Source organism: Python bivittatus, unplaced genomic scaffold (assembly GCF_059951505.1).
Source record: "Python bivittatus isolate LINGU-HERP-01145 unplaced genomic scaffold, Pbiv_v1 ctg000340_np1212, whole genome shotgun sequence".
Taxonomy (NCBI): Eukaryota; Metazoa; Chordata; class Lepidosauria; order Squamata; family Pythonidae; genus Python; species Python bivittatus.
In genome coordinates, this window is record NW_028277056.1 from 921,971 (window position 1) to 935,305 (window position 13,335).

At 55.1% G+C, this 13,335-nt stretch overlaps 2 protein-coding genes across 2 annotated transcripts; one reads left to right on the forward strand and one right to left on the reverse strand.

Moving 5' to 3' along the window:
- The first annotated feature begins 467 nt into the window (after nt 1-467).
- On the forward strand, nt 468-3,071 carry LOC148216018 (olfactory receptor 52M1-like). Its single transcript, XM_088140831.1, has 2 exons — nt 468-647; nt 2,067-3,071. Exon 2 carries the CDS (start codon nt 2,106-2,108, stop codon nt 3,069-3,071), a length of 966 nt encoding a protein of 321 aa, XP_087996957.1. The 5' UTR covers nt 468-647; nt 2,067-2,105.
- Nucleotides 678-9,542, reverse strand: LOC148216019 (olfactory receptor 52P1-like). Its single transcript, XM_088140352.1, has 2 exons — nt 8,683-9,542; nt 678-900 (listed from the first exon to the last, which is right to left on the reverse strand). Exons 1-2 carry the CDS (start codon nt 9,540-9,542, stop codon nt 747-749), a joined length of 1,014 nt encoding a protein of 337 aa, XP_087996478.1. The 3' UTR covers nt 678-746.
- Between the last annotated feature and the right edge of the window lie 3,793 nt (nt 9,543-13,335).

Below are 13,335 nucleotides of genomic sequence, written 5' to 3' on the forward strand. Positions count from 1 at the left end.
CGAAGGTCTGGAGACGTCTCTGCCTTTGGGGCGTCTGGAAAACTCTGCTGCCGGGCCCTTATCCGAGTGGCCGCAGAAGGGGACTCGGGCCCCAGGTTGTCTTCTTCGGCCCTTAGTGCAGGAGCTGTGTGCGTGGAGGGGAAGCTGGACGCCTCCTGATCAGCCCTCCTCCGACCAGCCTGAGATCCCCCTTGTATCCACGTCGGGGCGCGAAGGTGGGGCTGCTGTCTGCTTGGAAAGAGTAGCTGCGGCCGGGCAGAAAAGCTTCTCGCCCCATCTCCCTCATCCATTCACGCATTCACTCACAAGCATCCACGCCGGCGCTCCAGCTGCCTGCGACATTTCAGCCACACCCCATGTTTCCAAGGACTGAAGTCCAGAGGCAGCCCCCCCACCCCCCCGCCTCCTAGCTAAGACAGAGCACGTGGGAGGGAAGGCGATGAGCCAGCGGCCTGCGGACAGGGAAGCGGAGGTGACCTCTGAAGCCCGGCAGCTCTTGCCAGCAGGCAAGGGGAGGGTCAGTCAACGGCCAGGACCACAAGTTAAGGGGAGCGGCCCATCCTGGCGGAGTCCTGCCTGGCGCCTGGAGCTCAGCAGTGCCTGGAGGAGGGACCGCCACCCTGAGGCAGCCCCTCATCCCGACTAGAGTAAGAACGCTTGGGAGGAGGCGAAGGCGGTCTGCCACTTTGCAGACTCATAGGTTTTGCTTGGACTAAGTATTAAAGGTCTGAGCATCGAAGACCTATTTACAGGGCAACATCACCTGGAGAGCAGGAGTCTGTTGCTGGGGGAGGTGTGTTGGGTACAGCTCTGCCACGCTGTGCTGCGCCCAGTCCTCGGAAAGCAAAGAACCCTCGCAACCCACCTCCCAGGATGAGGCTGAGTAGACGGACAGCCCCACTGGTGGAAGTGTATGGAGGTACAAGAGCTGGCCTTTGCCCCAACCAAACTGGGGTTGACGGCGTTCGGGTGGGCTTGCGTGTGACAGGTGTGCGGCGTGTGGATTCTGGTGGCCTGGCCTGGCCTGGCCTGGCCTGGCTGCTGTTCTGCTGCGTGAGTCAGCAGATGGAGAGAGCGGGGGGAAGAAGCTCAGCTGAAGGGCAGCTGGGCTGTCACGGGGGCCGGGGAGATGTAGACGCAGCAGCCCCGTTGGCCCAGCCTGGCATAGAGGCGTTGGGGACCGGGGCCCTGGGGGACACCCACCTCCTCAGCTGCTGGGGGACGTAATGCCGGTCTGACCCAAAGTTGGAGAGTGGCGGGGGGGGGGAGAGGAGAGAAAAGAGTGTGCGAAACTGGCTGGAGAGGAAAGTTGGAGAGCGACGATACAGGCGTGTGCAGAGCAGTCCTCAGTCCCTGCCTGGGGAGGAAGAAGGAAGGCCCACGGGCGGCTTCCCTGGAAGAAGGGAGGTGAAGACCCAGCGAGACGACATCTTCGCCCAAGGCCCAAGGCGAAAGGAGGGGTTCGTCGGTCCCTGGAGAAGGACCGGGCAGAAGACCCCGAGAGAGGTTCTCCCCCAACGGGGAGGTAGCAGGCGTTTGGCTGAGCGGTTCCAGGAGGAGGCCAAGCCACGCTGAGACACGGCAGCAAAATCCCGGCCCCTCCTTTCTTTCCACTCTCCCTCGACAAGCCCAGAGACCAGGGAGGGGAGGCGGGAAAGGGGGCAGCAGGAGAGACGGGGGAGGGATAGTCCATGGGAGGGAGTTAGGAGGAAACCTGGAACCGGGAGAACACCGGGAGTGGGTTGCCTATGCCGGTTGCAGATACTGGTTGCAAATAGCTTCGCTGTCAACGGGAACGAGCACAAAAGCCCCCACCGCCTTGTTTTCCGTGTCAGTTGCCGCCCTTGCAAAGCCAGATGCACCTCCAGCTCAAAAGAGCCCCGTCGCCCTGTGACAAGGTGGTTACTGGGACCTGCTTTTGCCCCTTCTTTTAAACCTGTTTTATAATTGTATTATGTTTTAATTATTGTTCGCTGGCGGTTAGATGGGTGGCGCTATAAATCTGTTGAACAGGCACACAAAGAAAGAGAACTCGATAACTCTTCTGCACGTACTGATGTTCCCAGCTGCAGGAATGATGGTCTGCCCTGGGAGGCGCGGATGACATGACGCCTGCTTTCTACAACGCCTGTCTCAGCCCATCGACCTTCTTCCTCACGGGCATTCCTCAGCTGGAAGCGGTCCACGCGTGGCTCTCCCTCCCCTTTGGCTCCCTGTACATCATGGCCGTGCTTGGGAACTGCACCATCCTCTTCCTCATCAAGGCGGAGCCTGGCCTCCACCAGCCCATGTACCTCTTCCTTTCCATGCTGGCCGTCACTGATTTGGTGCTCTCCTCCTCCACCCTGCCCAAGCTGCTGGCCATCTTCTGGTTCGACCACAAGGAGATAGGCTTCCACTCATGCCTCCTCCAGATGTTCGTCATCCACTCGTTCGCCACAGTTGAATCGGGGATCTTCCTTGCTATGGCTTATGACCGTTATGTGGCGATATGTGCCCCCTTGAGACACAGGGCCATCTTAACCCATTCGGCTGTGGTCAAGATTGGGGCGACAGCTCTCCTGCGGGGCTTCCTCTATATCTCTCCCCTTCCTTTGCTTGCGAGGAGACTGACTCGCTACCACACCAACATCATTGCACACTCTTATTGTGAGCACATGGCTGTGGCCATGCTCTCCTGCGAGGACACCTCCGTCAGCAATATCTATGGCATGGTAATTGGCTTCCTGATCCTCATCATCGACTCCCTGGGCATCGGGGTGTCTTACGTCCTGATCCTCCGGGCAGTGATGAATTTGGACACAGCAGAGGCTCGACTCAAATCTTTTAGCACTTGCAGCTCCCACATTTGTGCCATCTTAGCCTTCTACGTCCCCATAGCAGTCTCCTCCCTGATCCACAGGTTTGGCCACCAGGTGTCTCCTCCAGCTCACATTCTTCTGGCCAACTTCTATCTCATCTTTCCCCCTGTTTTGAATCCCATTGTTTACACTGCCCGGAGCAAAGAAATGCAGAGGAAATTAGCCAACACGCTCTCCTGGGCCCGGAGACAAGCCAGACGCCTCTTGTAAGCTCTTCAGAAAGGGAGTTTTCTTCTGTAAGGGCCCTGAGGAATTCATCTCAGCCGTGAGCTGTCCAGGTGGTAATATTGATGTCCTGACCCACTGCCTGGAGCTTGTTTGGGTCTGCACGGGGAGGAAGAGGCTCAGGTTCAACCCTGCCAAGGCTAAGTAGCTGTAATGATTTGGGCTCCCTGGAGCTGGGGAGCTGGGGAGTGGTCATCTTTGGTCTTTGACGGGGTGGCACTTCCCCATCCCACACTGGTATACAACTTGGGGGATCCTCCTGGACTCACTGCTCCTGCTCAGGAGCCGGTGGCACGGTGACTAAGAAGGTCTTTGCACAGGTCCGTCTGGTGCGCCAATTGTGCCTCTTCCTAGGACAGGAGGTCCTTCAGATGATCACTCGTGCCCTAGTCCCCTCATGACTGGACTACTGCAATGGATTCTGCGAGGGGCTGCCCTTGAAACCATCTAGGAGCTCCAGCTGGTCCAAAAGGCAGTGACGCAGGCAGAGCAGGCAGACTGGGATCAGTCCGTGCGTCATCCCTGCTTCATGAGCGGCACTGGCTACCACTTCTGGGTGCCATTCAAGGTGTGGTTATTGCACAGAAAGCCCTTCGTGGCATAGGCAGGGACCTCAAACACACTTGCTACGGGCCCCTAAATTCTCCTCTGCGGTCCGCGACAGTTTACAACTCAGGGCGCTGCCAGAGCTGAATCCCAGGGAGGGGGCTCTGCGGGTCTCTGCGTTCTGCCACTGCTGTTCTGCCTTGCCTCGTGCGCGGGCATGGTGCAGGCATGCAATTGTTGTGCGGGCACGCAGGGGGAATATTGCCCCAGACATTGCCATTGGTCTGTGCTAGTTGGGGCTAACACGCGTGCAGAAGATGGTGAGATGTGGGGGTCTGCAGCTGCAGCCGTGGTGATGCAGTTTTGTATTGCTCTATGTATTTTTGCTCTGATTAACCATCAATAATGCAGTCTTAATTGTGATTATGAATGATAGATAATAACACCACAAGTTCAGTCATTCCTTTTTAATCTCAGTCAAATGCATCAACCTGTTATCAATATTGGAAGAGTTAGCTATGTATGCTCCATTTAAAAGCAATATTGTGTGACACTGATGTTACATGCGTTGTGTGAAGCTTACATTACCAGAACAGGTTTTCTTGAGAGTCCTGCAAGGCTTGAAAGGATGATTTGGGAGCCGAACTTGATGAATCTTACTGAAGCTATTTGGCTGCGTATTGTCGAAGGCTTTCACGGCCGGAATACGATGGCTGGTGTGGGTCTTCCGGGCTGTGTGGCCGTGTTCTGGAAGTTTTGTGTCCTAACGTTTCGCCAGCATCTGTGACCACCATTGGATTGTTTGGAAAAACACAACTTCCAAACAATCTTCAGACCCACCAGAAAAGTGCAAGAAGTGCTAAAATCAGCAAAAGACAAAAGGGATCCCCTCACCGCCGCAGGAGTATACCGCATACCATGCAGCTGCGGGCAAGTATACATCGGGACCACAAAACGCCGCATCCAGACCAGGATAAAAGAACACGAAAGACACTGCAGACTACAGCAACCAGAGGAATCTGCAGTAGCTGAACATGCTCTCAAGCACACTGGACACAAAATCCTATTTGAAAACACAGAGATACTGGAGAACACCAACAGCCACTATACCAGGCTATACCGGGAAGCCATTGAGATTCACAAACACCAGCACAGTTTCAATAAAAAAGAGGAGAGTCTAAAAATCAACAAAACCTGGCTACCAATCCTGAAAAATACAGCCTGCAAAAGGTCAACGAACTCAGCTCAACCACCAGGACGCATGAACAATTCACACAACGAACATGCTAATCACCCTCAGCAGCCACTCGTTAACAACTCAATAGAAAACACCCTGCCTAACCCCCAGGAAGATACACACATATACAGACACCAAAACAAGCAGCCAATCATTAACCCAACCCCCCCCCCCCCACACACACACACACCCTTCATGCACCCTCGCTGATCTTTTTAAATACCCACAACAGGGTCACATCATCCTGGGCACAGAGAGAACTGCTCCTGTCTGTGCTCCTCCCCTCTGAAGATGCCGGTCACAAATGCTGGCGAAACGTTAGGAAACAAAACTTCCAGAAGACGGCCACACAGCCCGGAAGACCCACACCAGCCATCCTATTTGGCTGCATTCGCACAATACAGCCGGTTTGGTTACTGCACTCACCCATGTTGTGGGTCTGCACAATGCATGTTTTCTATGAAACGCTTGGGAAAGAAAATACGTCTAAAGGCACTTGCTAGATCTGATCTTTAACTGACCTGGTTCAATTTGTCTTGTGAACACAGCAACTGAGAAGGAAAATTCCCTCTAAATCTCTCCCCCCCCCTCATTTATCTGTCTGTTCATCTATTATCTATCTCTACCTATCTCTCTATTCTCTCTGTAATCTCCATCTTCTCTCTATCTCTATCACCTTCTATCTATCTCTTTCACCTACCTGCCTATTTATCTCTCCATCATCTATCTATCTATCTATCTATCTATCTATCTATCTATCTATCTATGTCATTTATCTCCATCATTATCTATATCTCTCTATCATCTCTCTCTATCTCTTATCTCTCTCTCTGTCACCTATCATCTATCTTCTATACCTCTATCATCTATCTGCCTATCTCTGTCATTTATCATCTATCTAATCTCTATCATCTCTATTGATCTATCTATCAACTATCATCTCTCTCTCTCTCTCTCTCTCCCCCATCTATCTATCTATCTCTATCTGCCTCTCTGTCTCTGTCTCTCTCTAACAATGGCAATCAAGGATCCCCCCCCCCCCATTAACAGAGACCTCTCGACGGGCCATCGAACCTCCAGGTCCAGGAGCACCGCCCGGTCTTCAAGGCTCCACGAGAGGCCACCAGGGTCTTTTAGCAAAATGTTAAGAACCGAGCACTCCATATTTCCATATAGCTGCAAACTTGTTGGAAAACCACTTTGATAGGAAGATGCATTACGTGCATCTTCTTTTGATAATTGTCTTCGTTGCATTGTACTGTAAATAAAACTGAGTAAAGGAAGCAGTAAAGTTAAAAAGACCCTCCAATCAGCATTTATCCTGGTCCCCATATTCCGTAGCGAATCATGAATTTCACTTTTCGCCCGAGAACGCCGCCCACGGATTGCCCTGTAGCCCTGATCAGAGCCGGTTAGAAAGGAGGGTGCAAAGGCGATGAAGCAGCGTGCCCGTCCGGCTGCGTGGCTGAAGGCCGAAGGCTCCTCCGTCCACCCGTCCGTCCCTCTGGGGTCCTGCTGGCCTTCCTCGGCCCAAGAGCTGCCGCCAAGCAGTGCTCCTCGCGCCTCGGCCAAGGGGGTCTCCCTGCACCTGGAGAGCGGGCGGGGTCAGGGGGCACCGGGGTCTTCTGAAGGGGCCTCGTCCCCAGCTGCGGAGGCCACCAGATTGAGCTCAGGTTTCTCACCCCCGCCCAGAACCGAATGAAATCCTCTCCCACCCCGTAGGCCGACTGCAAAACAAAGAAGGACGTGGAAGCAGGCAGGACGGACCTTTTCACTCTGTTTTTTATGGAGGTGGACAGGAGCTGCCCAGGGTTAACCTTTACAATGTAGGTGGCCATGTAACTGGCATCGAGGAGCAAAGTAAAAACCCTCGGGGCACCCCAGGAACGAACCAGGCTTTGCGGACGTCAGTGCTTTTCTCTTTGGGCTAACTGCCCAGGGGCTGCTCAGGAGCAAGCGGGGGTTGCTGCACGCCTGCTGTTTTTGAATGACTGCATGAACCATGGTTTATTGCCAGCAGCAGACTTGGTGGCTTGATAGAACACGTGAGATACAAACCATCATTTGCGGATTACACAGAAGAAAGGTCTATGCTAGGAGGACCCGATTAGACTGACTCAGCTCATGCTTTACGTTTGTTTAAGTAAGCCACAATCGGGTGTGTGCGTGTGCGTGCATGCGTGTGTGTCATCCAGCACTCTCTGCTGTCAATGATGGTTTTAACCCACCATGTTTGGGTTCAGGCACCATCCTAAGCAAAACCAGACACACCCTATTGTGGCTTAGCCCTCTGTGTGGCCCCATTGCACATCCTGCCTATCCTGGTTACTGACTTAGCCCACATTCTGGGGTCCCCCCACACTGGCCAAAGGGCCACGAAGGAATACCCAGGTTCTGCTCCCTGAGATTAGCCTGTGTGGGAAGACTGGCTGCCTGTTTCTGGGCAGCGGGAGGAATCTAACCCGAGCGAGGATCAGTGGGGTGGCGTTTGTATCTGGAAGAGGAACGTCTGTTGACAGGACGTGCCCGAGGCGGGCGCCAGAGCCAAGCACCGGTGGGGCAGCCTACAAGGCTGCTAATCTGAGGCCCTTCCTCCATGCCTCGGTTCCCCCAGGAGGCGCCCAAGGGCACAGGGCGGGCAGAGGGGACAGCGGCACCCTTCCTCTCTTTCTCCCCACTGCGCCAGCCCTCGTGGGCCAGGGCCGAGCGGAGCCTGGAGCCACCGAGAGGGTGAAGTGTTCTGACCCAGGCCCTGAAGCCACGGCTGCCCCTCTGGCGGCCAGGATGGCCCTGCTTTCCAGCGGCATGGAAGCTGCCGTGCCCAGCTGCTGTGCTTGGATTGGGGCCTCCTGCAGCACGGCGGGTGCCCTCCTGTGGCCCGTCCCCCTCCCTGAGCATCGCGGGCTTGGGAGGGGAGCAGAGGAGGGAGAGCCTTGTTTCTGGATCACGGCCTCCAGCATTGCTCCAAAGCGATGGACACCCAACTTGCCCAGCTGCTCCCCGTTCCGGAGCCCAGCGGCGTTTATTAGAAACGAGAACGCTCAGCGGGTTTCGCTAGCTGCCGCCGCCTTCTTCTCTGTCCTCTTTCCTTGGTGTCTTCTTGCGAGAAAGGGGGTACCAGGCGGCCTAGCAGGGGACGATCAAAGGGAATAACGTGTGAAACCAAGTGGTAGCCCCCAGCAGGTCAGCCCTTCAGCAGGACCTCTGCCCTCGATCCACTCACGGTGCTGGCCTTGCGTTCCAGGCCTTGTAACAGGCATCTTCCAGGTACGTTGAGGCTGTGACCCGCCAGATTCTCAGCTGGGATGGCCAACGTATCTGGAGGGCACCCCCTAGGGAAAGACTGACCCTGACAAGGTTGCCTATAACGGAGACCGAGGCCAAGCCATCTTTTGCATAAGCGTCCAATGCAACAGAGGCCCCAGGGCAATGTTCGAGCCCAGCCCAACTCCATCCTCTGTCGCACCACCTACATTTGTCTTTGGCAGCTTAATGGGCTGCAAATCTTTGACAGAGGGATCCTTCGAGTCCTGCTGCTTTCTAGATTCGTTGAGGTGTTAGTAGCTGAGCGTGAAAGCTTTCTGTTAGAGCTGAAGTTTCCCAGTTTTCTGAGGGGACGAAAGGTGGAAGAGAAAGGCCGGCTGACGTGCTGAGGCGCAGGCCAGACGTGGAAGGCACCCTTCAACAAATGACCTGAATGTTGACACACAGACACGAACACCTAACACCTAGGAGGTGTCCTTCTCACCCTCTGGCTTCTAACAGCTGGAATCAAGACTCAGGTTGGGTTGCAAGAACGGCTTGAGCACTTGCTGGCGGAGTTGCTTGGTTTTCATGCCGTAGATGATGGGGTTCAGCATGGGGGGCACCAGAAGGTAAAGGTCAGCCAAGAAGATGTGGACATGTGCAGGGATATTGTGGCCCCAGCGCTGAGTGTAAAAGGAGAAAAGGGCAGGGGTGTAGAAGATCAGGATGACGCAGATGTGGGAGCCACAGGTGCCAAAGGACTTCTGCCGGGCCTCTTTAGAGGACAGGCCTTGGACTGCTCTGAGAATGAGCGCATAGGAGACAGCGATGAAGACCGAATCCGAGCCCACCACAAAGGTGGCGGCAGTGATCCCGTAGATGTTGTTGGGTGTTGTATCTGCACAGGCCAGCTTCACCACAGCCATGTGCTCGCAGTAGGAATGGGCAATGACATTGGGCCCACGGTATGGGAGGTGGCTCACCATGCAGGTCAAAGGGGTCATGAACCCAATGCCCCTCATGAAGGCTGCACATCCAATCTTGGCAATAGCAGAGGTGGTGAGGATGGTGGTGTAGCGCAGGGGGTCACAGATTGCCACGTAACGGTCAAAGGCCATGGCGAGCAGCACGCCTGACTCCACAGCTGAGAAACCATGAATGAAGAACATCTGGATCACACAAGCTTTGAAGCCAATTGTGTGGGAGTGGAACCAGAAGATACCGAGGATCTTGGGCACGGTGGAGGTGGACAGCACCAAGTCCAGGATGGCCAGCATGCAAAGGAAGTAATACATGGGCAAGTGGAGGCTCGGCTCCCTTCTGACCACAAGGAGGATGGTGATGTTCCCCACCAAAGCGACCAGATACATGGAGCAGAAGGGGAAGGCCATCCAGAAGTGAGCGCCTTCTAGGCCTGGGATCCCCATTAGGAAAAAAACCGAGGCGCCTCTGGACTGATTGTAACAGGACATGGCATCTAACTGGCCTTGGCGACCATTTCATTGCCTGCAACAGAGACAACAAGGCGGTCAGAGAAAGCGTCGCATGTGTGGAATTGCAGAAACTGTGCAGCTGGAGAGGTCCATCCCGGCGGCGTGCCGTCAGACCTTTTCTTTCCAGCCCCTGAAAACCTTATTTAAAAGTTCTGCATGACTTGCTCTGATGAGCCCTTTGGAGCTGCCTTCTACATGTTTACGCTGAGCTGCGCCCTGTTCTTAAACATTGCTTTCATCTGTGGCTGCATGTTTGCTCTGGCGTTTTAAGTCCCCTTTCCTCTTCTCGCACAGATTATGCAGTTAAGAGAATGGGGTCTGGGTTGTCTGTCCTCAAGCCCATGAGCCTTTGCTGCCGGCGGTTGGGCTTGGAGGCCTGTCTGGGCTTTCTATCGTGAAATAGAAAGGGAAGGACACGCTAACCCTGCAGGGGCTGGCCGTGTGGGAACCACTAGGATGCCTCCCCTTCCCATTTATACTCATACGCCTGCACACTGCGCGCCCGTGTTCCAAAGGGAAGAGCTCTGGAGATGGCTGAGGTCACCCCCCCACACAACTCAGGGACTGATCACGGAGGTTTACCCAGCTTAGAAGCTCAGAGGTCCTGCTTGCCAACCAAGACCCTGGTTGCAGCCTTCTCTGCAGATGCTGGTGCTTCTAGGAGCATAGCTGGGGCAGATGCATACAGTGGAAAGTTGTTGTTTTGTGTGTGTGTGCGTGTGTGCATGCACGCGCACTTGTGTGGCATGGGAGGAAAAGGTGTGGCGGATTGGTGGTCCCTCAGTGGAAGCTGAGCCTGGCAGTGCTTCTTCAGGGCCCTGCAGCGGCAAAGAGATTTGCGCATTGGAGAGAAAGCCAGGGAGGCCCACAGTCCAGTGGGGCCGAGGGGCGTCCGATTACCGCCACTTCCTTTGCTGGCTAAGAAAAACATGGGCCGCCTCGTCTTTGGATGACCAAGCAGGGCTCCCGCCGCCTGTAAACCTTGTCCCGTTTAGGAAGAGCTCATGGCTTCGACCGCCCAGAAGAACATGGACAGTCCGGCCGTGACAAGGGGCTGGAAAGCTGGAAAAGGGGCCAGGAGAACTCAAGAGCCCTTTCTTGCTTTCTCCCCCGCCCTGAGGTGGGGCTGCCCTCGCGAGATCCGCTCCGTCCTGCCTGGGTGTTTCAGCACCGAAAGGAGAAGGGCGTTGCGGCTCGTGCCTTGGATGGCAGATCCTCACGCCCTTTCCCGCAGGCGCCTCAGGGTGATCAGCGTTGTCGGAGGAGAGCCGTGCTGGGCTACGGCGGCCCCAGGTCAGGAGGGCCTGGGAGCCCCTTTTCCGATTAACCCATCTCATGACAAGGCAGAAGCTTTAGTGAACTGCCGCTCACTTCATCAGACACCCGGAGGGCTCGACTGACGTGGGGTTGCAACGGGGACGGGAGGGAAGGGAGAGGAAGGCAAGCTGGTTATGCAGGTGCGGGTTCCCTGTGAGACGGTTTACGGCTGCCGTATCGATGGTACGTACCCCAGTTGCAGTATGTGAAAAGCCCGTTGCGGTCAGCAGTGACTCTGTCTGACTCTCCAGACAGATTCAGCTCTAAAATCCAGACAACCACCACCCTCCACATGAACCTGCAGGGCACCAGAACTGGAAACACGGGCAAAAGCTGCTGCTTGGTCAGTACTTCACAAATTCTGCTTTAAGAACCAACTTCCCTTCAATTTAATTAAATCCGGTACGAATAGAGCAGTCATCCTCCTCAAGTCCGGGACAAACCCTGTGCCAGGAAGGTGGCTACAAGTAATGGGGCACCTTGGGCTGAGCACATCCAGTGCTTCTGGCCGTGCCCCGGGTGTGACCGAAGCCCCTCGGGCTGATCCCACCCATCCCCAGCAATTGCTGGCATCGCCCTTCCAGGCCTTCGCTTCTGCGCCCCTCTCCAGTGCCCAGTTCAACAACCGCAGCGCCTTTCCTGGAGAGGAGGGGCACTTCTGGCTTCTTAGCGGGCACGCAGGCACATCGACTCGCCTGGAGCTTCTTCCGGGGTCACAGCCTGGGCTGCACACATGCACACCAAACCTGCCACGAACAGGCGGAGAGGAGGAGCCACTTAATACTGTGGCTCAGTCCCCCGCGGGATCAGCAGTCCTGTGATCGAAACCGACAAATCTGGTAACCGTTGCAGGCACACAGCGGTGCAGGAGGGAATACACATCCCTGTGGGCTGGAAGGAGGGGTGTGCTCCTGCAAACTTCAGGAAGGCCCACAGGGTTGCAATGGGCGTGTTGGAAACCTCCTTGAGAAATTGAAATAGGGGTTCCTTCAGGCTATTTCCTGAAACCATTTGGGGGATTTTAGCAGATGTTAGTGCTGCGTATTTGTAGTGCTTATTATAATAATGTCCTAATCTGCCTGTCTATCCATCTATCTGGTCGCTTAAGAGTCGACAGCGACTTGATGGCACAGAATCGTTCAGCCAGTTTGACGCAAGCTCTAAAAACCTGCGGAGAGGTATCCCGATCGCTCCCAAGCAGAAAGGAGGAGCTGATATTCAAGCTGCAAGCGCAGAGCCAGCAACCTTCTTCTCTCCAGTTGTTGCTCTACTCTGGAGCGGCCTGTTTGCTCCAGGTAGCTCTCGCCCAGGAAGCTCTACCTTCCTCAGCCAGAAGAAGGGCTGTCAACCTGGAGTGAGTCAACATGGCATCTTGCGAGGCCGTCTGAGGCCTCTGCAGGCGTTTCCGCAACACGTCACGCCTAGCTACCAAATGCACCCATTTACTGGGGGTTCACAATGCCTTGAACTAACCAAATGGGCCTGGCTGGCAGAAGGCAACCCAATCGCCAAGGTCAGCATCTGCCACACTAAGCAGGCGGTGGGTGTAGCCGCTGGGCCTAGTTAAAGGGGTTGCAGGAACACAGCCACGAAGTCTTGAGTCTGAGATTTCGGGTGCCCAGCTGGATCCTGGGGGGAGGGTGTGCCCCAGGGCAGGGCAGGGCAGGGCAGGGCAGGGCAGGGCAGGGCAGGGCAGGGCAGGGCAGGGCAGGGCAGGCAGAGAAGGCGTGGAATCAAAACGCAGGACTCGAAGTGCAAAATAATCAAGGCTTCCCTGCGGCGCGCACTGGAGGGGACCCACCAAGGGTTCGTGGGAGACTCTCCCCTGCAGGCAAGATGGATACCTTGATCTTTATTTGGGGGAAGGGAAAAGGATGCATGTGCGTACATAATCATGCGATGATGCAGACACCCATCAGTAAGCAATAGGCCCCAAGTTAGCTTCTGCCCCCTTCTTATCTCATCCTCCTTCGAGGGGGATGGCTCGTGGATCTGCCCCTCTTCTTACCTGCTGCCTTCAAGGGAAACAACAGCCTTACTAAGAGGAAGGAAGAGGTTAGTCCAAGGTACCAAATGCCAGGAAGGACTGCGAGACAGACGCCTTGTGCAATGGGATGTTTGCGATCAGGCTTTGAGATGAGGCTTTCTACAATCACCCCAGTTCACCCCGGCTGGACAAATTCTTTACAGCCAGCCTGCACGTTCCTTGATATTTCAATGTTACGAGGGCGATCCCATTCATCTGAGGCCTCTGACAGCTTCCTTCCTTCACCCAAAGATGTGTTTTCCTCACAAAGGCAGACTTCCTACAGTAGGTGCCACTAGAGGTCAACATTTAAGGGAAGGGACTGGAGCGTGCCCACCCTATCTGACCTGCTGGGACGGGCAGATACCATCGGGAGAGGCAGTT